Below are 27,352 nucleotides of genomic sequence, written 5' to 3' on the forward strand. Positions count from 1 at the left end.
AATTATTTAAATATTAAAAAATACTTGTAAATGTAATATATATATTTCATATATATTCATATATTTCATAAACACAAATATGAAAAGTTTCATATATTTAAATCTTCAGAGAAGGTGTCTGAGACTGTTTGCCACAGGACAAGTGAACTTATTAAAAGTCTTTAAAAGGCAGTCACCTACCTGGAAGCAAATAAGTTTCCAGTTGAGTGAGATTTTATCAGAAAGGCAAACAGCACCCTGGAATTTGTGCAGCAGGAGACCCTGTGAAGAGTTTATCTCTGGTATTTAGGAGAGTTAAGTTCTGGTCCAAATGCCTTCTCTGTTGATTTTGCTTCATGATTCTAATGCATAGGAGGTACCATGAGCATTCTTGGGCTATTTTTCCCAAATGGTAACTATTATTTTATCCTGACTTGTCATGAACAGTTACTCTGGTTACCAGCTAGTGCTGCCAAGATGAAAAAAATACATAATTTTCTTGCTTAAATCTTCCTGTGCTCATTATGCAACTCTTCATTTTCTTTTACAGATTTTGGTTGATAGACTGTCGACAGACACAAGAATCTGTTACTTTTGCGTCCCAAGTGTACAGAGAGATTATCTGTGTCCCCTACATGGCCAAATTTGTGGTTTTTGCCAAATCACATGATCCCATTGAAGCACGGTTAAGATGTTTTTGCATGACAGATGACAAGGTGGATAAAACTCTAGAACAACAAGAAAATTTTGCTGAAGTTGCCAGAAGCAGGGATGTAGAGGTACTGTACAAGACTCTTAAACAGTTCTCCATTTTCTAAAGTCTGTTTTTAAGCTACTTTTATCTGCCACAAGTACTGAAAAGTAATAGTGCCAACAAACAGTCATGATATGGTATCACGCATCATAAGATGGAAACTTTGACTTTTGTCAGATGCAAGGGAAAACTCACTGCTAGCTGTAAGTGACAAAATCCTATTCCCGATGGGAAGTTGTGAATGTCTTAGTCCACAGGCCTGCTGGAAAGGTTAGCTGTATTTGGTTGATTGCATTTGGGTCATCCTGGGTCATCCTACCAAGGTGGAAGGTAATGGTGTGCTTCCCCCACAAGGAAATCCAATGAACTGGTTATCAGAATTTAGAAAGGAATTCCTTATCTGACTTGGGTGAAACCAGTTTTTTGCTTTCTCCATAGCATCACTGGCATTCAAGTGGGACATCCAATGTATTCTCAGGGTGTCCTCAGCAATTAAAGAACAAAGAAGCAGGAATCTTAAGCTGGATTCAAAGAGAGAGTAAATATGGAAGCGGGCTGGTTTAGTCTGAGCTCTCTATTATGGGACTAAGGCTTATAAAACCTATAGGACAAAACTGAATTGAAAGAATTTGATTTCCCAAGATGCTTTTTTATGGTGGACCTGTTAAACAGCTGCATGTAGAAAGTGGACTGATCTTAGGCTAGGAAATCAGGTAATAAAACAAAGTTGGGGGTTACCATTTAGTCCAGCAGCTTTCAGGTTCCTTGTCCTCCTTTTCTCTGGTGTCAGCATTTCTTTAATTCAGACTCTGAGCTAGAGCACTACCTGCCAACTAAGTATAATGCAATCTATTTGAGATGACTGGTCATGCAAGCAGGAGATGTTTCCCATGGCTTTTATTAAACAAACACACTAGTTTGTAAGAATTTTGCCTAGCCTGGCTGGGTTTCAGGTGCACAAGAAGACCAAAGTGAGCTGAGACATACTGGATACGTGTTGTAAATGGACATTTTCCTCAGTTAGCCTAAAACTAAGTTTTGTGGATGCAGGCTAGTCCTAATCAATCCAAGTACCTCACAGTCAGTTCTGTGGTCCACAGTGATTACTTAGTTTTAATTAGCACTGTAGCAAAATGCCAGGAGACACCTTGAATTTTTTAGTTACTAACTTCCTCGTAGAGGAATGTCTGAATAAAGATGAGATTTGAGGGTGGTGATCTTTGCTGAACTGTTATGTTCCTGAGCCTGATACTAAGAGGATGTTGTGAGAGAAGGGGAAATAGTCAAAGCCTAAAAGAACAGGTAAATCTCAACTCCCAGTAACTCAGTAAATGCACATCACTAACCAAAAAAGCAGTCCATACTAGTAATGTTTTGTCAGCAGCTTTGCATACCAAGTAGTTAAACTAGCAGGTTAGATAAATATTCTGCTTTACAAAAAAAATTAAATCTGTTACTGAACAGGCAAAAGCTTTCCTATGTGGAATCCAGCAAACTGCCTGCTAAATGCAGTTTTTCTGGCTCTGTCAGCTTCCTCAAAAGGGATGTCAAATTGAAAGGGCTTTAAATACACGCATGGCATATTCTTCTATTCATGGTCTCTATTCCATGAGAAACTCACCTTTAAAAAATTTGTCCTCACTGTTCTTGAAGCTCTGACTGGCATTTCTTGTGCAGAGTAGCTAGATAAAATATGGGCTTTTAAAACTGAACGACGAGGCTGGATTTCTGGAATGTAAGTATGATACATTAATGTTTTGGCAGTTTGAAGGGAATATCTCCAAAGCTGGTAAGATGAGATTTAAACGTGTGGAGGGGCCATAACAATAGCAATCCAAAGATGTAGGTAGTATCATTATATAGGCATTTCAGAGAGGCATTTACCTGAGGCCTGATTTTCAAAAGCTCTAAGCCTTTACAAATTCAGCTGAAATAAATACAGTCTACTGATATACTCTGTCCTTGACTGCTGCAACGCACTGTTTCAAGTAGATTAAACACATGGGTGATCTAATTTAGAAAGTTTTTGCATTTGTAAAAAGATCTTCTGCAACTTTGTGCTATTCCCAGACTAGTTTATTATCATACCAGTCAAAACTAGGGCTTTTGACTTGATTGCTGAAGAAAATATTTCTTTGACTGTTGTGATGACACCAGGTTAGCAAAGTATTCTACAATTAGAGCCAATAAAAAAAATCCAACTTAAAATATATATTGAGAATTTGCCCATATTTATGACACCAGATACTAGTTTTGTCATTTATAGTGTCACACTATTGTTATTGAATTAACAATATATTCCAATACTGGAATTTAATAATCTGAAATGTTTCCACAGATTTTAGGTACCTGCTTAACAAACTTTGTAAATGCTGACAACTAAGTCCTGGGAATTTAAGAAATTGATTGAAACTACTGTAGAATTGTGCTTGATGAGAAATCCTAACCATCGCACTGTAATGAATTCCTGCTTTGCTTTTCTCATTCCAATAGGTATTAGAAGGAAAACCCATCTATGTTGACTGCTTTGGCAATTTGGTGCCACTAACGAAGAGTGGGCAACATCATATATTCAGTTTTTTTGCCTTCAAAGAAAACAGACTTCCTCTGTTTGTTAAGGTAATGTTATAATATGAGCTATAGATATTTTCATTTCTGTCTAATTCTGAGCTTGCAATAAACTTAGCAGACTGAAAGAACAGTTCCAAATTAATCCTGTTCTCTACCTAATAATCTAAAGAGCTGATCAAGTTGGTCTGGTTTGCTTTTCTGTATCATGGTTCAATATATTGCAGGGAAAAATATGGAAACTGCAAAAAGTGTCAGAAAATATTGTAGAATTGGCAGAAATCCATCAAAATATGATTGTTGATGCCCTATACTTGTAAATATGCATATGACTGTATATACAGGTATAACTGTTCTTCAACCAATCATCCTTCCTTCAGTAGCAATGCAAAACTTCCTTGACAGTACAGTAAGAAAAGCATGGGTCTTTTTTTGAAATTTCAAGTTATGATTTTACCATATTTTTGAGAACAAAGGAAAAAGGAAGAAATTAGTTTTGATCAATCCCCATCTGTAACCTAGTTTTATCCCTGTAGTGCGCATGGCTCCACTATTCTATTTTGTGTGTAGTAGGAAAGTCTGTGAAAAAAAAAGCCAGAAGAAAAAGCTTCTCTTAATCCAAAATCAGCGAATGCTTTAGCCCTAGCTATAGAGCCAGTGACATAAACACCATGGTCCACAGGTCTCATCTGTGTCGTTCATGAGATCCATAGGAAGCAGTAAGTGACGTAAAAAAGTGCTCTCAGTGTGGTCTGTGCTAGCAGCAGAGAGGACTGCTGCCACCAAGCCACCATCACCTTCTCTTCTGGAGAGAGAGATTCGGGGGACACTGCAAACCTCTTCCCTGCAAACTTTTCCTTCTGCTGGGACATCCCAGTTCCAATGGAGTACACTATTATCATTACATAAAACAGTCTGAGAGAAATGCTTTATGAATGGAAACTTCCAAAAAGTGGAGAAAATCAGCCTACTTGCTCATTTTATTAAATTTGCAGTGTGCTGCTAGACAGCTCTCTCCCTCCTTTCCAGCAATATTGTGAAGGCTTGTTTTAATTTAGAACTTCATCTATGCCACCACCTATCGATTGCTTTGCATATTCTTCTCCACGATGGATTTTCCAAAATATGCTTAAAAACATGTGCATCTAGTGTTTTCAGTCTGATAAAGTTAATACACATATATATCTAGTAGTATCATTTTATCAGGTCAGAAAACTAAGAATTTTTGGGCAACCTGGTCTAGTGGGAGGTGTCCCTGCCCATGGCAAGGGGGTTGGACTGGATGATTCCTTCCAACCTAAACCATTCTATGGTTCTATGATTCTGTGATATTATCTTTAATCCTCTTGACACTGTGTACGAAACCTAAAACTACATCACCAGTATCTTAAAGTCTGAGTGCTTACATTTGTTTCTGCTAATAACTGTGAAAGAAATTTTTCTAAGATTCACTGCAATATCTTAAAGTATGGCATGCCGTGGTATCTTTTGTAGATTATAATGGTCACATTGATAGATATATTCCAGAAAATTTCTTCATTCTAAGACTAAGATTTATCAATACATTTGTAAAAATATTTTGCAAGAGAAGAAATTTTGAGTGTAATCTTTCACTGTTTTCAGCCACAGAGGAAAGAGTAGCCAAATGAACAAACACAGTATTTACTACTAAAATTTTGAGCAAAGAGTTGTTGCTAACACCAACATAAATACATATTCTTGCCGTATGGGGAAAAAATTATTTAGTGAATTTTGTCACCTAACACAAAATAAGCCTCTGTTACTACCATAAAGTTTGGGGACCATTTCAGTGAAAAATGGGTATTGTAAGTTATCACAGAAGCCAAATCATACTGGAATGTCTCTGTTCATTTAAGACTGCGATTACAGGGTTAGGACTGCTTTCTGTAAATGAGTTTCCAATTTGTAAGCATGTGCATGCTTGTGTCTTCTCTTGCTTTGACACACAAATGCATCCGTATGTACATTTACAAACAAGCGGGAAAAAAAGAGAAAACATTATTTTTGTCTACATGGACTTTCTCCTACATCTAACCTCTTTCTGCTAAATAGTTTTGAGTGGCACAAGTAGATCAGATAGTAAAACAGGAAAATAATATATCAAACATCTGTATGTTTGCTCTTCCAGGTGCGAGATACCACTCAAGAGCCCTGTGGACGATTGTCATTCATGAAGGAGCCAAAATCTACAAGAGGCCTCGTTCATCAAGCCATATGTAATTTAAACATCACTTTACCCATTTACACAAAGGTACTGTGAAATTATACTGGTCTAGAGTAATCAGCATTATAATATAAACACGAATGAGTAGGAGGGCAAAATATTGGTAAAGCTTTGTAGTCAGGTATTTTAAATAAGAATAAATACCACCCAAGGGCTTTCTATTTTTTGGGTTTGGTACTCTTGATGCCAGTGTTCAAAGATGTTATTGAATATTTTCTGAGGACTCGGAAGATATGACAGAAGGGAGATGAAAATCCAGTTTGCTCTATATAGCTCCCATGGTTTCATTTGGTGTTGCACAAGACCTGTGGTAATTTTATTTCATACAGAAATGTTACCCAGATTGTGTTCAGGGATGAGACAGATCTGGGACTCAGTGAGTATCTCTAGGTTAATTTTTTGTTTTGCCAAAGACTTCCCATGCTGTCTAACCATGTCTTGTGACAACTCTCTGGAGATGAAGTTACCATTCATTCTTCTTTCACAAAGTTAAAGGATAATGTCTGTAGATCATATGATATTCTTAAGATATGAAGTACAGGAGGACTGAAAATTATTTGTAAATTTTTCCATTTGCCAATTTGAAAGTTAATGGGCTTTGCAATAGCATTTTTCGCTAACTGAATTGTTTATCTGTGGCGATAGTGATACAAACGTAGCAGACTTGAGCTCTAGGATTTGGGAAGTTTATAGCAGTGCCAGAAATACTTTCTTAGACTAGATGTTAATATTGCATTGACTTTTGTCACTGATTTTTATTCCTACATCTGATAAAAACTTTCAGAAATCTATGAATATGTCACAGCATGTAAATGCTTTCTTCAGAGAATTGTTGTAAATGTTATGAATGTTATCTGGGGAAGAAAGTGTCCAATATCAAGGGCATAAAAAGGAGAGGAAAATTCTAGTATGAGTTAATATTTATAAATAACAAGCTTGAGACCAGTTAAGTCTCATAAATCACAGGAGTGCCCTTGGTTTCTGTTTAGGTGAGATCAGATGTTAAGCATTTGTTTCCTTGCAGAGTCAGTTCATTGCTATTCTGTGATAACTATGATTTTTTTATTGTCCTTGTCAGATTAGGAGCTGCATGCCTTTTAGTAATGCATTAGTCTGACCAAAATCTTGCCTGTGGTGTTCATTTTTTCTTAGCATTTTAAGCATATAATTTTTACTATAGCATTTTTAAGTAACACATCTCAGCATATTGTCACTTTAAATGGGTAACTTTCTTAACTATTTTAAGTATTTATTCGTGCTAATTTGTGGGTGCAAAAGCATGTATATATTCTAAGTCCTGGTACAAATAAGGATCTCTAGAAGTCTAACATCCAGAAGCAACTTCTCTGTTTGTGATTTGCTTGATTTTGTAGCCTTTTGTATTTTAAACTGACAGTTTAGAGTTTTGCCATTTTTTGACATAAGAAATCAATTGCAGAAACTTCCTGCATTTTCTTCTTTTCTGTTAAATGTTGTCAGAAGTTGTTTTTGCCTACTCTTTTCTTCTAAAAAAAATTGCATTTTGCCTGCTCTGTTTTCCCCTTCTCTTTTTGCATGGCATTTTGGAACTGAAAGGAATCAGAATCAGATCAAGAACAAGAAGAAGAGGTAATGTTGCTATAACAGCACGTTATTGCTTATGCACACTACTAAAATACAACTATCAGATACAGCTTGGAAGATTAAGTCTGTAGTGAAACAGGCATATCAGTCATTAGCTCAGCACTACAAAAACAGTGAAGAGGAGTGCATTTAAAAGCATCTTGCACAGGCTCACTTTTGGAATTTATGGAGTTTAACATTCCCTAGGTTAAAAATAAAGTTTCACTGATTCAGATGCCCTGATTTTGGAGGCATATAATAGTTCATTTTGCTTTCAACACAGTTTCTGAATGATTGTAAAGTTCTTTTGCATACAATACAAGCCATACAAGTGTATTTTTTTAATATTCTCTACAGCACAAAAAAAGGAGAAATGGGATTGCTGTTTCTGATTCTGAGAACCATCCCACACCCTAAAAATAAAGTAGTTGCTACTAGACTTGTCTAAAGTATTCCGAGCCAGTGGATCATTGCCAGAGTATACTTTTTGTTAAGACCTCCTAAGCATGGTCTGAATATGCTTCCTCTAGTTAATGCTGGTGGGTAGGGGAGGGATGGAGGCAGAGGAACAGATCTAAATACAACAATTACCTCCATCATTGAGTTCCTGCTGTTGTGAGGAGTCTGCAGCCAGTTTGCGATTGAATGCACTATCTCTGCACCTGAAAGGGCTGCAAATCTTGTCCATTTAAAACATCTAATAGACTGGATCTTAAAGGTTTCCGAGTAGGAGACTGAAGGCCAGTACAGCATCGGTGTTAACCCAGAAGTTACAAGAAAGTTTTCCCAAAGTAAAAGGTGTAGAGTTTTCATCTGTAGCATAAACTGAATTGCATCTTAATGGAGAAGTGTGGCCAACTCCCCTTACATTACCAGCCCCATTTTGGCGGTTGTAGAAGGTCTGACACCTACGTAAATGTGTAACATTAGAGAAACATCCCCACATTTTGATTATGTTCAGCTGTTGGAAACAAGAGTGCCAGTACTGTGAGAATAGCCTGCTCCCCAAAGGTGATGGACATCTTTTCCATGAACTGCAAAACAGAGGTCAGAAGTTTTGTTGCATGGATTGCAGTTTCCTATTATCATTACAAAAATATTTACCACTCCTATTTCAGTGTTGAAATATAAGCACTGTCAGGTGGAAAACATGGTCAAAGTTTTTAAGCTAATTCCCACTATATTCATTCAGAAGTTAACATTTCTTGTCAGGTGGTCATTCAATTTTATACCAAAAGCACAAAATTAATTCTTTTAGCCTCCATAATGTTGCCTGTGCATTCCCAGTAAAAAGTCCTCAAAAGTTGTTTTGAACAAATCTGTGCTCTGTAAAAGCAGTGTAAAGGATATTGGAAAATCATTTTTCCAAATGTTGATGATGACATTTTTATATAAGAAACTAAAGCACAAAAAAGCAAGTTCATTGATGACTAAAAACACTTTCCATTTTAAATTATTTTTTGTTTACTTGTTTCATTTTTATGTTAATACTGTTAATTAGTGTGCTGACGTAATTCCAGACTGATTTGGAGGAACTTAAAGTTAGGGGAATTAAAGTGTAGGGATGCAAGGTTGCCATGTGGGTTGATCTGTGCATCAGAGGAATTCATGCTATAATGGATCTGTAATGCACACTGCTAAGTGTGAAGTTTATTTACGTGAGCCTAAATGATTGCAAGGCAGGTATGAACATGTGTTCCCAATTATTCACTTGTATTAATTTTCAGTTTATGGAAAAGCAAGAATTAGTAACATCTTAACTCAGACAATATATTGCATTTATCTTTATACAGAATACTTTTAAAACAAGTAAAACTTTTTCAGCGCTCACTAAAAACTATCTTGGGGGCTTTAACATACACAGTATATTGTATCAGTGCTACTGCATAGCTGATTTTCATTCCTTGCAGTCATCGTGCCACCACAAGGGCGTGTAGGAAACGAAGTGTTTAGTGCTACTCCCAGCTTTGCATACTTTCGCATATCCAAATTTACACAGCAAAAGTCTTTTTTTTTTGCTTGTGTGGACAAATGAATGTGCTAGCAGAACTGAAAAAAGTCAAACTATAAGGCAACTTCAGACATTTGCTTCTTGAATTTTCAGAGTCCGACATGGCATTTTTAAATGTGTTTGGTCAAGGGCTGTGTTTTCTTTTGACAGACCACACAATTATTTGGCTTTTTCAATCTATACCCAAATAAACTCTTGAAAAATTAAAAAGATGGCCTCTGAGCGCTGTCACTACTTCCATTTAGAGGTATCAATAGCTATTAGTAGCATCAAGTCCTACTTCTTGTCTGCAAGTCTGCAGTCATTTCTGCACCTGCTTTTCAGCATCGCAAAGTACAGAGGCAAAAATGCAAACCGTGATCTCAGAATGAGTATGTGCAATGAAGCTATGTATAAAGCACAGTAGTTGTCTTTCAGATGGGACATATGCCTTCAGATGGCCATACTGGATTTTTTGCTTTAGACAAGAAGAAATAAATTAAGAACAGTGCAACAACATACCCAGTAACAGAAAAGTCTGAGTCCTCCATACTGCCAGCTGCATTTAAAGAAAATCCATTGCAACGTTAATCTACTATTAACTATAACTGTAGCAAAGTAACCATTTTTCTGTTATTAGAAACACTAAATAAATTAGGCCATGCTGTTACCATTATTTTCAATAAATTCTTGGTTCCACTTAAGTCAATGAATCTGTGTGCCTCCGTACATCTAGCAGATTTGACTCAACCTGTACTATTTCACTACTGACTTTATATATATAGATTATATTTGAACTTTAACATTATGTCCTTTTTTCTCTTCCAGGTTGATATGACTTCTGAAAAAAGTAAGATTTTCTTTTTTTTGAAGATGTTATAATGGAGTTTGTATGGAAGATGATTAAGAATAAAGATAAGCATGAAAGAGAGCTAAGCTTTAACTGCTATCGCTAATAACATCAATAATTTAAAAATTGAATAGAAAACAATGTAATACCAAAGCAGCTATCCAATTAAATGTATTTTAATGTATAAATTAACAAGTAATACAGTCTAAAGCAGTTCATCTAAGCATTTACTTTCCTTTGACATCCCTAGTGATCCTGCTATTGCTATTTTGCTTGTATGAATGCTCACCCCTCCATTTTTTGTTTTCTCCATTTGTTGATATACATCATTGCCTCATATTTGAGATAAATGACAGTATCATTTTTAATGAAAATGTCATTAATACTCCAATATATTTCATTAAGCTAATGAAATACAAGCATGCAAAAAAGTGATACTGTCCAAAGTAATTGGGCTGTTTAACCCTTCCCCCCTCATCCCATCCCCTCTTTACTGTGGTGAAATATGACTGGAAAGATGAATGTTAAGCTTGGTACAGCATACATACTCTTTGTATATTTAGAATGAGATCATTATTATTAGAAACTGAGGGCGAGTGGTTCACAATGCCAAAGATCTCCTTTAAAGAAGATTAAAATTAAACAAATATATATCCAAATATATATTCTGAAGACTATCTCTAATAAGAACTGTTTTCAAATGCAGTGATTTCTTAAATCTGTTTAGGAAAAGAATTACTTCTGTCTTGTTTCGAGTTTAAAGTGCAATGCCTTGCCTTTTTTCTACATTGCAGTTTGAAGGTTATTTATTCTTCATGTACTATGTATATGTTTTAATTGGAAAGACAGCAGCACTATCATCCTGAAGATCAAATGGATGATCATTCTGCTATAACCTCCTTTGTCTAAAGCAGAAATGCTTTATCTAGAGAATAAAAGACATCAGGGTGACAAAACCACTAATAACATGGTAGGAAATAGTATTACCATGATTAACAACATTATTAGTACCAGATATTTGTTCTAATTCATTATTATTTACATCAGTATGGCAATATCATCAAGGTGGAGAGGACACACCATAGTATAGCCAGCAGAATGGAATTTCACTTGCTCTGTGACTCACATGAGAGGTGAATTCAACAGAACAGTAAAATATACGAGTTGGTTTTTTTTCCTTTAAAAGAAAAGTGTACAATTATAATTTTTAAGCATTGCATTTTGTTCATAACTTTCTTCAGTCCTTCAGTGTTTCATTCTGTTCAATATACATTTTCTAGTAGTCTTTCCTGAAATTGACTATTCTCAGCAGGCCGTTATGTCATAATGGGAATTACCTACATCCAACTGACTCTATATTGATTGCACAGATTAGACAAATATTTCACCACAGTATGTTTTACAATATTTTCATGTATCTTTAATTTATATGATTAATTTTTAGAGCTATTGCTTTTAAGTGAAGCTACATACCCAACAGCATTTGCAACACCTTTGCTTTGCATGGAAATAACTTGCCTTACATAAATTGTATGTATGTGTCTAGTGTGACTGTCTCTGATTTTTGGTTGCCATACATTACATTTTTTAAAACTTTGAAATCACTTCTAAGTTGATTCACAGTTTTTTCTTATTATCTCTCTTTTTCCTCTCTGTCTTCTCTTTCCTCAGTCAATTCATTAGTTGTCAATGAGGATGTTCCAAGGAAAGGACCATGCCTCTTAAAACAAAAGAATGTTTGTTTCATTGTTTAGGTGTGAAATCCCCTTAGATGAAATGCCGGTTTGCAGCTGATTCAGATATCTACATATTTGATCATATTTTAGATTACTGCAGAATTACTTTTAACTTTTTATTTTGGTCATTAAGAAAAAAAATGTTAACCCAATGTTATTCTGACAGTTTGCTAACACTGGCTTTCTCTTAGAGGAAATCGACTTTCAATCAGTTCTAATGCTTTCCTCCTTTTTTCTTGTTTATTTTTATTTGAACATTGATCTGTAACATCTGAACAATCTTGAGATGCGTATTTTTGTGTAACTTCACTGTGTTTCTTCTGTTTTTACTTTTAAATTTTGTTGTTGTTTTTTTGGGGTTTTTGTCCTTTTTTTTAGTGGTGTCCCGATTTGGTTTGTTACAGCTTTGACAATGTATGTGTGGTTGTGCTACATTGATAAAGTTAAGCAAGTTATTTCCTGCCATTTTCCTTTTCAGTTTGTTTTTTTTTTTTCCCCTGTTAGCTTTGCTTTGCTCTTGTACCCTCAGATCTTGTGGATCCACCATTCCCGGCCCATTTTGTTGACCTTCCTACCACTGCAACCAAAGACTGTCATTTTCAGTCCTGATTACATTTTCCAATCTCTATTTTTGATTTCCATTTTACTTTCAATGTTTTTCATTTGCATCAAAGATGACGAGACAGAATCTACAGAAACATCTATCCTGAAAAGCCATCTGGTTAATGAAGTCCCTGTACTAGCCAGTCCAGACCTGTTGTCTGAAGTTTCTGAGATGAAACAAGATTTGATCAAAATGACTGCCATCTTGACAACTGACTCTTCTGATAAAACAGGCTCCATTAAAGTGAAAGATCTTGGAAAAACCACTGAAGAAGAGCCAGGAGAGCCTTTTGAAATAGTTGAAAGAGTGAAAGAAGACTTAGAAAAAGTAAATGAAATTCTGAGAGGTGGATCCTATACCAGAGAAGAACACGTTTTGCAGAAGTCCCTTTCCAGAGAAGAATTTGTAGAAGAAGAATGGGTCATTGTCGGTGATGATGAAATTGAGGAGGCCAGAAGAAATGCTCCTTTAGAAGTCACTGAACCTGCCAGTGTAGAAGTCAGGGTAGACAAACGGACAACAGAAACGGAGAAGTCAGACATGACAGGAATGGTAGATTTAAAAACATATGTTTCTCTTCATGACGTACAGCCACAAGCCTTACAAGAAGACGTGGAAGAAGAGAGATTTGAAGCTGTAGTAATAAGCAGGGATTCTGAAAAAGAAGGACAAGAATCTCCAACAACTGAAACACTAAGTCCACAGGAACAACACAAGCCAGCCTTAGAAATTAAAAAGCCAGTTAGGACAAAATTAAGAGACAAGCAAAAACAAAAGGAAGGCAAGATGCACATCAGTGAATTAAAATCAGGACTAAAGAAGCTCACTTCAGATGAGCAACCTGGCTTAACACTGACAGCTGCTCCTGAAGCTAAAGCTGTGTCCCCTGTTATAGAGGAAACTCCTATTGGCTCAATAAAAGATAAAGTTAAAGCTCTTCAGAAACGAGTGGAAGATGAACAAAAAGTACGGTCGAAACTACCTGTCAGAGTTCAAACAAAAGAAGGCACTGCTGAAAAGGCTTCTAAAAAACCAGTACAAGTTAAGAAGCCAGTAGCACACAAAGCACAACCACCGGTTTCACCTTCTTCTAAGACAGAAAGACTTGAAGAGACCATGTCAGTTCGTGAACTGATGAAAGCCTTCCAGTCAGGTCAAGACCCATCCAAGAATATATCTGGACTGTTTGAGCACAAATCCATCAAACAGAAGCAACACCCCCCTGAGAAGGAAACAACCCGGAGAAAAACAATTCCTTCACAGAGTGAAACAAGGCGAGTATCAAGCCTCAAGACAGACAAACAGAAGGACAAACAAAGCACGACATCAAAAGCAGAGAAAGAGCCACAATCAAAAAAAGGTAAAATGCCGATTTCTACTGTTGAAACTGCCAAGAAAACTGTAGGTAAAGACCAGGTAAAAGAGCGCAGCAGCAAAAAAACACCTGAACCTCTCCCTCCAGTATCTGATAATGAAAGTGCCAAAGATACAGCAGTTGTGAAGGGCAAGACATCTGAAGACCAAGGAGATACTGACTTCCAGATCAGCCCTGACAGAAAAACCTCAACAGACTTTTCTGATGTCATTAAAGAAGAACTGGAGGATAATGACAAATATCAACAGTTTCGACACCTTTCAGTGACAGAGGAGGGAGAGCTTAACTTGGAGCAAGTACTGACTAGTCCTTTCAGTGTTGCTTTTCCTGCAGAGTGTGTGAAAGATGGATTCCTTCCTGCTCTTTCTCTGCAAAGTGCCGCTTTTGATGGGAGCTCAGAGAGCCTTAAACACGAAGGTGTGGCAGATTCTCCAGGTAGCCTACTTGATGGAACCCCTCAGATCAGCTCTGAGGAAAGCTATAAGCATGAGGGTCTGGCAGAGACTCCAGAAACAAGCCCTGAAAGCCTTTCGTTCTCACCAAAGAAAACTGATGGGCAAACTGAAGAAGCTAAAGGAGCAGCTAGAGCACACACAACAGCAGAAACATGTTCTCCGAAGGAGCTCTCTTCAAAGGAAGATGAAAAAGGTATTACTGAAAAACAGCTAGATGCTGTTACTGAGACTAGTAAGTCTCATTCTGAGCATGTATCAGAAGAGCTTGTACCTACAGCCTCTGGAGAAGAGGCTGATAAACTTAAAGAAAGTAGCTCAGCTTCCATTATGAAAGATATTAGCAGGGATAAAGAATCCAGAACCACTGCACATTTAACTAAGTCTTCTGAAACACATGACACTGCTTTAGAGAAAGAAAAAGATATAAGCTGTGAACGCCGTGTTGCGGTTAGAAGTCCCCAGAAATTGGAACTTTCACTTACTAGCCATGATAGTGAAAGCTTTAGCCCAGTTGCAGATGACTCTTTGGCTGTAAGTCATAAAGACTCATTGGAAGCAAGCCCAGTGCTAGAAGATAACTCATCACATAAAACACCTGATTCTTTGGAGCCCAGTCCTATGAAAGAATCTCCCTGCCGTGATTCTCTTGAAAGTAGCCCAGTAGAACAAACAGTGAAGGCTGGTATTTTGGGACAGGGTCCTCTTCAGTCTGTTCTTAGCAAAGGAGAAACCTGCCCAGAGCTGGCATCGGTGCGTTCCAGGATTCTCCGTGACCCTGAGGGAAGTGCTGATGATGACAGTATAGAGCAAACATCCCTCATGGAGAGTTCAGGGAAAAGTCCTCTTTCGCCTGAAACTCCTAGTTCTGAAGAAATTAGCTATGAAATTACACCTAAGACAGCAGACTCACAGGCACTGTCAAACATACCAAAGTCAGCTGTGATCCCTGAAGTCAGTGAAGAACAAGAGGAGGATTCAGAAAGTGAACCAAAGAAGAGATTCACCCCTGAAGAGGAGATGTTTAAAATGGTGACCAAAATCAAAATGTTTGATGAATTAGAACAAGAAGCAAAACAGAAGAGAGATTACAAAAAGGATTGCAAGCAAGATGAATCTTCTGCAGTTGCTGATTCAGAAGCTGCACGTGAAGCTGAAGAACCAGAGTCAGCAGCTGTAGAAGAAAAAGAAATACCTACGGTGGTGATGTCTTCAGCCGAATCTAAAATAAGTTCTTCCTCTTCAGAAAGTGAGCCGGAACTGACTCAGCTAAAAAAAGCAGCTGACTCAGGCCTCTTAATGGAGCCTGTGATCCAAGTGCAGCCACCCTCACCATTACCATCCAGTACTGACTCCAGTTCTAGTCCTGACAAAGCAGGTTTTCAACCCATTGATACGAAACAATGCTCTTCCAGGACAGGTGCAGTTAAAGTAGAACAGGATAAGCCAACAGAAGCTGACAAAGAGGAACCATGTACCCCTGGGGGCAGCTGTAAGGCTTCCACAGGAGAATCAGGAACTTGTCATTCTGATGGTTGTGTATCATCAAAAACTGATGAATTAAAATGTGACAGTACAGATGACAGTGAGACAGTTAGTCTTAGTCCCAGTGCCTCAGTCACACAATTTGGGGGTACTCTGTGTCATTCCATTGGTGACAGTTCTCAAAAAGAAGTTCATGTTGAGTCTTCACTATCACTACAGCAATGTGATACTACTGAAAAAGATGTCAAAACCACTGCATTGTCAACACACAGAGATCTCATTGCCACGGGAGCTGTTTCTGAGAAAGTAGATGATAGTTCTTGTGGACACAGTACCAGCGAGTACTCTGTATCACAAGATAGCAAACTGCCTGAAGATGATAACATTGACCATTCTGTTTTGGCAAAAGCAGATACAGATTTTGAAACATCTCCAAGAGATATTCGAGCTGAGGAACTCTTACCAGAGTATTCCCCTCTTACCACTGAAACAGTGGAACTTGCAAGTTGTGTAACCAATGCTGCTGAAAGTATTGCTCCTTACATAGTAAGCCCTTATGAAAATGTGTCTTCTGAACATTTCTTTACTGACTCTGAAAGTAAGGTAGGATCTGGCAGAGGTCTGCTGTCTAGGGAAAACTGTTCTATTGAAGAAAGAAAAGATCAGGCTGGTGAAGCTTTACTTAGCAGAGACACAGGTAGTGAATATCACTTTTCTGAGGAAGTAGATAAGGAAATAGATCCAAAACCAGAGGATGCGTTTCAGAAAACGTCACAAGGGTCTTCAGCATCAGATTCGACAAAATTAGCTGAATCTACCCTTAAGGATGTAGGTGATGAAACAGAGAAATTGATCAGTCACGTTGTCATCACTAAAACTGATGTGGATTCTGACATGTGGAGTGAAATACGTGAAGATGATGAAGCTTTTGAAGCTCGTGTGAAAGAGGAGGAACAAAAGATATTTGGGTTGATGGTAGACAGGCGATCACAAGGCACAACACCTGATACAACACCGGCCCGAACGCCCACTGAAGAAGGGACACCACTTAGTGAACAAAATCCTTTTCTTTTTCAGGAAGGGAAGTTGTTTGAGATGACTAGAAGTGGCGCCATCGACATGACCAAAAGGAACTATCCAGATGAAAGCTTTCACTTCTTTCAAATGGGGCAGCAGCCCCAGGAAGAAGTTTCTTTAGTTGCAGAAGTGAAAGAAGCAGCAGAGGTGGAATCTTCTGAGCTGAAGAGCTCACGGGATCCATTTTCACCTTCAGAATTGGAGGACTCAGATATACAAGAAGAAGATACATTGAAATATTCACCCCCAGAATCTGAGTCTAGTGATAAATCAGAAGACATGACAGTTGAAGGTGTCAGCATAGGCACCACAAAAGCAGATCCTAAATCCAGAATTCCGATTAAAATGGGTATTTCAGCTTCTTCAAAATCACCAAAGAAAGAAACTGCTGCCTCTGAAGCTGAGCCCTTCTCCAGAACAGAGACTGACATGATTGATAGCAGTCAGGTGCCTTGCCCTATCTCTCCTGAGCAGTCTGTAGTAGAAGATGAATTAGATTTTTCCGAAGTCACTAGATTTGTTTCTTCTGAAGAGGGTGATGAGTCCCCAGACTCTTCACCCGAGGAACAGAGATCTGTGATTGAAATCCCTACTGCTCTAATGGAGACTGTGCCTTCTTGTGAAAACAAATCCAAAATTCCTGTAAGAACAGCTGCTGGTGCATCGCAATCATTGCAACAATCAGAAAACGAGAGCCTTCCCACAGACAGCTTCCTAGACAGCTTGCAGTGTGAAGGAAAAGATGATCAAGCAAAACCAAAGTCTAAAATTCCCGTCAAAGCAGCTCTACCAAAAGCTGAACAACAATATGCATACACAGACACATCTGTCCACAAGCTAGAGTCACCCAAAGCTCTTGACATGACAAGCAAACTACCTATGAAACAAGATAACCGAAGTAAATCTGAATCTGATGCAAGTATTCCCATGGACCCAAAGACTAAGCGTTCAATAAAAGCTAGGAGTTATGCAGAGGCAGAAGCAGAGACCAGGGAGAGGGAGAGAGAGATGAAGCTTGAGCTAGACTCAGATGAGGCAACAACAGGAAGACCCAAGGTATTTTCATCGCGGTTGCCAGTTAAAAGCAGAAGCACTACAGCCTCCCGCAGTGCTTTTAGTCCTACAAAAGAAAGTAAGGAACACTTTTTTGACCTTTACAAAAACTCCATAGAATTCTTTGAAGAAATTAGTGATGAAGCTTCTAAATTAGTGGAAAGACTCACGCAGTCAGAGAGAGAACAAGAATTAGTTTCAGATGATGAAAGCAGTAGCGCCCTAGAAGTTTCAGTTATTGAAAATATGCCAACCAGTGAGACTCAGCAGTCAGTTCCTGAAGACATCTTTGACACCAGACCCATTTGGGATGAGTCTGTAGAGACTCAGATTGAACGTATCCCTGATGAAAATGTCCATGACCATGCTGAAGGTATTTGCCAACGACTGGGATTCCCTGTGCAACGCATGTCATGAATTAAACTCTTTGGTTTTTTGTTTTCTTTGGGGTGTATGTGTGTATGTGTGTTTGTATACACGTATAATGTGTGTGGCATTTTCTTTTAAGCTTTTGGTGGTCAGTTGTGCTTTTATTATTTTATTTTTTTTCCCCTGTGAGCTGTGTTTGGTTTTTTGTGTTGTGTCTGTATTTTTCTTGTCTGTGAAACAATCTCAAGATTGCAAACCATAAATGCTTATGGGAAGTGTTACCTTAATAAACAAAAACACTTCTAAAACTGTGTATTGTTTTACCATTAAACTGACTGCTCAGGTCATGCACATTTTGGCTTTTGGCTTTCCCTGGCCCTATCCTTAACTATTAATTCTACTAATAATGACATATTTGGGCATTGATTGAAACACAGATTTGTTACCCAAAGTTATCTGCAGAAGTTTTAAACAATTAAGTTTTTCATGTTCCTTTTTTTAAGCATCTATGTCTCAAGAAAATTCTATGTCACCAATAACTTTAGTACAAGTTTTCTGGTGTTGGGTTTTCCTCTCACCTACTTCTGTACTACCACTGAGTAGCCACGATGGAAATCCAGTAGCTAAAATGAAATATGCAAATATCATTAAATCTAAGCAATTTTCTGAATCTCAGATATTGCAATCCATGTGTGCATTAAGGGAAAACCAGAACTCAAATTCTGCCATCCTCAAGTTAGCGTTGGGGATGGGAGGAACAGTCAGTCTCTTACTGAAATAAATGAAGACTGGCAAATGAACATCTGATTTTTCCTTGCCTTAATTGTAAGTATTTTGTATCACTCTCTAGTTGATGGGGTCAAAGGCACTTAAATTAATATCTTAAATACTAACCATAATAGGAAGTGCAATATGGACTACTTGAACAAAACTTTCCCTGCTACAGAAATAACATAATTAGAAGCACCAGTCCAGATGAATTTTTCAACCTTGGCATTTAGTAAGGAGGCATGGAAAATTATGGCTTTTGACTTAGTTGTTAATGTTTTAGAATAAAATGCTTGGCCAACATAAGCACAATAGGCACTTCAGCCCCTGTTTATATTTTCACATAAAAGCTTGATTTTCAAATGGAAAATATAGCTAGTCCTGTGCTTTTTGAAAAATAAACTTTTTTTTTTTAACCAGAGGATTTACAATCCTCACTTCAGTTACACAGTTGTAACAGCCGTCCGTCCACATTTAGATTACAGCAGTTTAACATCAACAACAACAACAACAACAAAAAAAGCAGCACATACTTCTCTTGGGCTATATCGCCGATTAAAATGGTTTTTAACTTGTAAAAGGCAACTTGTGGCTCTCTTTGACCTTTAGATCAACAGGATGATCAGGAAAGGACAGAGGAAAGACTGGCCCATATTGCTGATCATCTTGGATTCAGCTGGACAGGTAAAATGCATGTTGGCTGCTCCAGAGAGAAAGGAGGGGAGCATTCGTCACTGTTTTCCTGATTTTTTGCAGATGAGTTCCTGATTATCTAGAGGTGTTTTATAGAAATATTTCTGTAGCTTACTGTCTTCTGGTTACTAAGATTCCTATAGCCTATTAGGTAAAAACCAAGATGCAGAGATAAGGCCTCTGCACTTGCTGTGGCATCTCCAGGGGGAAAACTTTTAGGACGAGCTGGCATATGTTACCCTCGTCTTTCTTCATCTGTGGTCTGGGACTCCTGAACTGGTATAGGTATAAATGACATCAGCTTCTATTCTACAGAACTGTGCTGAGAAAAAAAGAGATAAAAAGGATGTATTTGTAACAATCACTTTAATGCTGTGGATTTAGTAGACCTGAGACAGTTAACATTACTGGGGACAAGTGAAAGTAATGCAGAATGAAATGTAGATGTCTATCAATGAAAATCAGCCCAAAAGCATTTACAAAGAAAAAGAGCCATGCAGAAATCTCAGTTCTGTGTCACTGTGCAATCCAACAAAAATTTGCTGAAAAAAAATAAATTAGATTGAGTCTACGCATTTTTGTATCTGTCCCTAGAGCAGTACCATGCTCCTGAAAATAAGCAAGGCTCTGGAGTTAAAGAAGAGCTGTATATCAGAGAAAAAATATTGACTCCTTGATAATTAAGATTGTGCTTTATGCCATTTTTATAAGCATCTTCAGAGTATATACAAAATATCACTGATACTTTTGCTTATGTTACTTACCTCTTCCTTAACTGTCCTCTCTTTCAATCCATAGAGAAGACTGGGAGCTTATTCACTCATCCCAGGATGGATTATCTTGAAATCAGTGGGACTTGAAGCTGTGCTTTGTAACAGATTATGAATCTGCTGACAACTTTATACAAATAAATAGACAGTTCTGAAAACAAAACTAGAGAAAATGGATACTCATAAAAACAGGCATTAATGTTTTATAGCATTTTAGAGAGGGCAGAGTAATACACCTGCATAAATTTTCCTGTCTTGTATTATGGTAAAGATTGATTATAGTAAAGTTTACTATGTCAAATGCTACTTTCGAGGATAAAATAGTAGTTGCTTTGTTGTTCGAAGTTATTTGATTACCTAGGATTTTAATCTAATGTGTTGTTACTGTATATTTGTTGAAGTTTACAGTCGCACCAGTTTACAAGCCGGTCTGGAAATAAAGTTATCTGGGAGTTGGGGGTTAGGGTTCCCTCCACTGTGTGAAAACATGGCACCCCCCAAAGTCAAGTGCATGCCACTATAGCAATAGTGACAGTGGCATAGAGTATGAATCCTTCTTTGTGAAAGCAGCAGAAATCTGGAGACCAGGAATAACTGTAGGAATCTCACAATTTCTCCATGGCGTTAACTCATTTGATGACCTGCTTCAACAGTTGCATCTTAGTTTGGTGATGGCAGAGAGCTTCTCCTGGTTCTGGATATGATAAAGATGTTACAGAGTATTAAACCATCTCTCCTTTATGGACTACAGTCCATGCTGTTTCAGAAAGACATCAGTTATTCTTAGTTTCACATTTTTGAGTTTTGGTTTTCAACTGTAATTCACAGACATTTACTTTTCTTTAAGTGAAACAAGTCTAAGGGAGTAGTAGTAGTATGCTTTAATCTAGCCCTCCAAAATGCCATTACTTAAAATGAATTTTTTTACTAGATTTTGATCAAAGTTTCTGAAATAGTCAACATTTCAGAGGACAGAATCTGCTGAGGATGGTGCTCTGTAGCTAGAAATATTTTATCTGCTCATGTGTTAATTCTGCAACTGCACTCTATTTGACAGCTTGCCACAGCTAAATTTTGTCGATAGTGTTGTGCCTCTGAGAACTAGGAATGGTGGACAGAAAAAGTAGAAGCTCACACAGACCCATCACCTCTAGGCAGAACACATTTCTGTCTTTGTCATAAAGTTACTGTTTAACAACGTCTCTAAATATAACACAAGATACATAGAAGCAAAGGGAAGTTGGTTTCAGAAAAGTCTGTAATCCACTTTGCTGCTGACAGCCATAAAACAGATGTAAGGCAGGGAAAAAAAGCATCTTTACAGAGATGTATTTTTTTTTCTTAGAGCTAGCAAGAGAACTGGATTTCACAGAAGAACAAATTCACCAGATCCGAATTGAAAATCCTAATTCACTTCAAGACCAGAGCCATGCACTCCTCAAATACTGGCTTGAAAGGGATGGGAAACACGCAACAGGTTCGTTTCCAGTCATAGTACATAGAGCTGTCTCCAGTTTGCCAGTTGAGGTGACAGATGTGTGTTACAATCACAGACAGAAAATTTAGGCTATAGAAAAAATGACTATAGGTTGTACTTAATTTTTTTAAGCTTGTATGTATGACATGGCTTATCATAGGATTCTCAGAGAAAATAATTTAATCTCTTTCATTTGGAGGGCAAGGCCAAATATCTTACAGGATATAAGAGTGGAAAAACACGGAGGCTTCTTTTTCCTAAACTGAAAAATGTTTCGGGAAACTAAACTAATTTCTTAAAGGAAAAAATAAATTAAGTGGTAATTTTTATAGGCAGACCTTCAGTTAATTTTAAATTTTACATGGCAATGCTTCTGAATGCATCTGTGTTTTATATATGATATTATATTGCTCAGTATCCTATATATGTCTTTCATATGGAAAACAGAAGGGAGAGGGCATGTGAAATTCTTAACTCAGCTACATGGTGTCATTCTAATGCCACAGATACAAATCTTACCCAATGTCTTACAAAAATCAACCGAATGGATATTGTTCACCTAATGGAGACCAGCGGCATAGACTCCATGCAGGTCCACGGCACTCGCACGTATGCAGAAATTGAACAAACAATAGGATTGGACCATAGTGAAGGTAAATGCCTCCTGATCCAGACTGCTCAAATTATCTCATCTAAGCATTAGCTTCTGCTCTGAAATGTTAACTAGGATTGTCTGTTAACTCTTATGAATGAGCACTAGAATCTAATTTTGAAAGCACGGATAATAGTTATGAATACAAGCATGACATTAGTCACTATTTCACCAGGTATATGATCTCTACAGTAGCTGATTCTTATAAAGCAAAATAAGGATTGCTGTCAGAAACTACTGCAAATACTTATGCCCAGTTTGTTCAGGCTTTTTTGCTTATACAAGTTCTTTCATAAAAGTTAAGAAGGTTGCATTGGGATTTGACAAACATTTGTAAAATGAAAACTACTCCATGATTTGAAAAAACTTTGGATTCAAGTATCCAGGATATTGTCATTCTGCTATAATGCTGTTGGATTCTTTAACAGTTCAGTAGATTAGATCAATGGGTGTAAACTAAAGAAACACCTCCAAATTACATGAAATAAAATTATCATTTCTGGAATTATATTTTTAACTTAGTATTGAACTAGTAGCTCAGTAAAGTATTAGCTGCAAAGGTCCCATCTTTTAAGATAATGGAGGAATAGAAGGTTGTTTGCTATAATTAACAATCTAGTATCATAACGGGTTCGTTTAGGAACATTAACCTTGCTGTCTTGCTCAAATTCAGTACAGACAGTTGTGTTTTCGCCCAAGCTATTCTTCAGAGTTCAATAGGTTCATAGTGAATGTGGCTAGTAAGGAAAAACAAGAGCCCAAGCTTGTGACTTGCAGCCTGTGGAACAGAAATGCATATATTATTTTTTGCAGAATGAGAACCTTTCCTTTGAGATTAGGGGTTGGGAGTGGGTGGATGTGTTTATATGCTTTGAAGTACATAAATTAGCTAGTTCTTGCACCTAGTGCGACTTTTTTGTCCATACTTGTGTAGTTATTCTTTCCATAAGCAGATAAATAATGGGTGGCGGGAAAAAAGTCACTAAAACATATCCTAGTCTCGTGGAAAAAACCTGTTGTGAATCTTTTTTCATACTTTGAGGTATTCAAGATTAATTACTGTAGGTAAATTTCTGGGTAAATTTTATTTTGCCCGTTACTGTAAAGATTCATTATTTGGTAATACTCGTGGTAATTCAATGTGCCTTTAGCTACATAGAGAGGTTACATCCTCTCCCACTCAAGTTGTCTAAAAATTTCAGGTAATGTTTTCCATCCAGGAATTTTAAAGGCACATGAAGAATGAAAAAGACTTCCTGCATTCTAGTAAGACTTGTAATATGTATCATCTCTGCTTTTTAAAGGGTTTTCTGCACTGCCAGAAGAACTGTACAATTCAAGACACAAGCAAGAAGAACAGCACCGAATATCTAAAGACAGTGACCCAACTGAACACCCTCCTATTGTCTCTGAGGAAGACGTGTCTGTCAGCTATTCTCCTTTTCAGGACAGTACTCCCAGGAGTGAGGCAGAAGTATCAATGGCTGAGCTCCTGAGACAAGCACATAAGGAACAAGTAGAAGCTGAATTCTCAGGGAAACCCCAAGCTGTGCCAGAAAAAACATCTGTGTCACAACATGAATATTTGTAAGTGTCAGAAGACCAGAATGAAACCTATGTGGAATGGATTATCTCTTCTCTGTGTAATAAGAGGATTTTACAGTTTTCTTTGAAACATATGATCTCACTAGAATTTTCCTCCAGTTGTGCATACCACTTCATTAGCTCCTACTGCAGGTCTGACTTCTTAATCCATGTGGAGGGAGCCTTAAGGAATGGGAGAGAAAGTCAGTTTGTCACCATAAAGTAATATTCTAGTCTAGTACATATGAAATTAAAGAGGTATAATATAGAGGTAGGTATTTTTGTAAACTGTGTATAGTTTTCATATGTTAGATAGCAAGTAATATTAAACTTAATGGTATTAACACTAGAGGGGGCCTTTCTTCAACTTCAGATGGCTTTTTCAACTGAGGCAAAATTTTTCCAACTTAATAATTACTTACAAAACTCATAACCACATATTAGCAATTAGATATTTTACAGTAAATTTCAGATGACCAAAGGAATAGCAACAGAGTTTTATATAGACAAGACAAAAGACAAAAGTGCTTAAGGGAGCAACACACAATAAAGTATAGATTTAGAAGAAAAGCCTTGAATTCCGATTTGGGGCTGTCAGTGTGGTTGGTTTCATTTGGAATGGAACTTGAAAAGCATCAAACTTCATTCTTTTCACCATCCCTAATCATGTGCCCACACTGAGAACACTATGCAGGATTGATTCATAGGCTAGAAAAATATAAAGGATCCACTTCCAAAGAAGTTATTTCCCTGGGAGTGAGTAGCTTTGATGTGTAGATGCAGGTCTGAACATTCAAAGTGCAGTTGAGTTCAGCAAATGGTCTTTCAGGGGGATTCATTTGCTCAAGATATGCTTTACACCCATGAGAGAGTACGGGAGATGGAAAACTGTATCTAAGGTAGAGGATTTACATTGCAGTGATAGGCAAAAATACCAATAATACCCAATGATTTGCATGAGGAAATTAATGTTTTTGAGTAATAGGAATACATTTGAGACAATAATGCCAATACTGAATGACAGTAGTGATGACAGGAGAATATCAATAAATTTCATGTTTTAGTGTGAACTAAGAGGAAAATTGGGATAGATTTAAATAGCTCATAAAGAACACATACTAAGAGGAATTGTACAATAATACGTGTAGCCTGCTGAATGGGGAAAAGTGGCTGGATCAGTACTGTTTAACTTTTATACTACAATTAAATATTTTCTTACTTTGGAACACAATTCTTTGAAGGGTTATAGTCGGAGGAATGCAATAAATTGTCAAATCCCAAGTGGTATCAGGAAAAAGAAATATACAGGCAAGTTAATCTATTACTGTTATTAGTACTGTTACCTACTCATGGGTTTGGTCATGGAGAAAGGAATCTGGACTCCTATCATTAAAATTTAACAGTTTCCTCAGTTAATTTTTAGGATGAGAGGGGGGAAAAATCAAGCATGTAGATGCTAGCTCCAAAGCAGCTCAGAAGTTTTAGAAGTGGAAGATACACTTTTTTGCAGGCTCACTATTTTCCAGACTGTAATTCCACCAGTTCTGATATAGTTGTTGTTTCTGCTTTTTACCGATGTACATGAAAAGAAAACTCAGCCTCAAAAGAAGATTCTAGGGAGTGAAGCAGGTAATGTTTTCACAACTGGTGTAAATCAGAAGTGACCTTTTCAAGCTAGCATCAGAGTTGTGCAGTTACCTGATAAAACTCAGGTAAGAGTTAGCTCAATATCTGAACTCACTATTATTCACCCATATACAACAGGAAACCACTGTATGTACATATGCTTTAATATATGTATTACCTTTATATATGTTACATAGTAAAATATGTGATAATATGTTTAAATAACTTGTGGCAGCAATTAAATCATAGCAATGTTCAACAGTGAGAATAACATTACAAATGAAATAAGATTCTCTACTTAATTTTTGTTTGGTAGGGTTCCACAACTGGAAAAGGCAGCAATCAAAAAATCTGCACACTTCAGTGCGTCAAAGGAAGAGAGAGAAAAAACAACCCCACAGCCCCCATCATCTGCTCAGAGAGGTGACTCTCCCATCATCCAAGAGCCTGAGGACGCCCATCTCCACCAGGACGACATCTGTCCAAGGAGAAGTAGTCTAGTGATAGTGGAGTCAAACGATGAGCAGACAGAAAAGTTTGGAACAAGCTATGAAGAGGAATCTTTAGAAAAGGTAAATACCAACTTTGCCTCAAAGCAATTGATACAAAAGAACATGTTTTATGTCTCGCTCATTCTTTAAGATGGGAATATTTTTAGTTGGCCTAATTAATCCCCATCTGCAACTGAGTCTCCTTTCCTCTGTGGTTATAAGGGTTAGCTATAGTCATTTGTATAGAGGTTTTGAAAGCAGAAGCAAAACCCAGATCCTAAAGTCAGACTGTAATTCTGGTTCTGCTACCTTTATTTGTCCTTTAGTCTGTGACAGTTATGTCTATGCATGTGAGAGAGAATTAGTGTAAATAACAGGTGCAGAAACAAACCACGCATAAGTGAAAGCTGAAAAACAGTTGTAATGAAAAACAAAGTAATAATGTTAAAAGCTTATGAAGAAAGGCAAGACTAGCCCAGAGCAGCATGAAGAATGACACGAAAAATACTGTGAAGTTTGTGAGATGGAGAAGAGGCAGCAGGATGTACGTTGCAGAGTACTAAGGATGTACTGGAGAAAAGAACTTGACAATTATGTTTATGTAGGCAGTAAAAAGAAATGGAGACGGGAGATGGAAGAGAACAAAAACTGTGAGACAGATCATTTGGTTGCGTAAGACAAGGGAACTTTATTGCAGTCTTTGGAGAGGGGAAGATGTCAAGAGGTAAAAAGAGAAATCAAGTATATGGCTTTCAGTGGGGAATTTAAATTACTTGGCAGATAGTGGTTTAAGAATTAACAGCTTTCTTTGCCTGTTCCAAGTGGAAGAAAAGGAGAACGCATAATTGGGCAGGAAATCAGTTTTATCAGTGAAGCTAGAACAGAGAAAGCACAGTTCTACTTAAGCAGAAATTTTTTCCTGTTTTGACATTCTCATAGACACAGGTTCTTCTTTCTTTGCTGTTTATGTTGCCAAATGTACTACCTCTGGAATGAAGAGTTTCAGAGATTTGCCTCTGGGACCTTATGAAAAGGCTGAATATAAAATGTGTAGGATAATGCAGATGTTGAAAGATTAGCTACAGTAGGACTCAATTCAATGGCTGCTGTAGGAAAGGCTGCCCTCAGAGTTAATGTACTAGTTTTTCCCTA

General features: G+C 37.4%; 1 protein-coding gene across 1 annotated transcript in view; it reads left to right on the forward strand.

Moving 5' to 3' along the window:
* The window catches only part of ANK2 (ankyrin 2, neuronal), a gene marked incomplete at its 5' end in the record, with an annotated part of 88,587 nt that overhangs the window by 50,887 nt on the left and 10,348 nt on the right, over nt 1-27,352 (forward strand). Inside the window, 11 exon segments of the mRNA XM_010190476.1 lie at nt 530-758; nt 3,227-3,352; nt 5,451-5,573; nt 7,122-7,154; nt 9,967-9,988; nt 12,399-18,143; nt 19,517-19,591; nt 21,716-21,847; nt 22,354-22,500; nt 23,804-24,092; nt 26,026-26,281. Coding sequence (XP_010188778.1) covers nt 530-758; nt 3,227-3,352; nt 5,451-5,573; nt 7,122-7,154; nt 9,967-9,988; nt 12,399-18,143; nt 19,517-19,591; nt 21,716-21,847; nt 22,354-22,500; nt 23,804-24,092; nt 26,026-26,281 — 7,177 coding nt within the window.

This window comes from Mesitornis unicolor, unplaced genomic scaffold (assembly GCF_000695765.1).
Source record: "Mesitornis unicolor isolate BGI_N332 unplaced genomic scaffold, ASM69576v1 scaffold14888, whole genome shotgun sequence".
NCBI lineage: Eukaryota > Metazoa > Chordata > Aves > Mesitornithiformes > Mesitornithidae > Mesitornis > Mesitornis unicolor.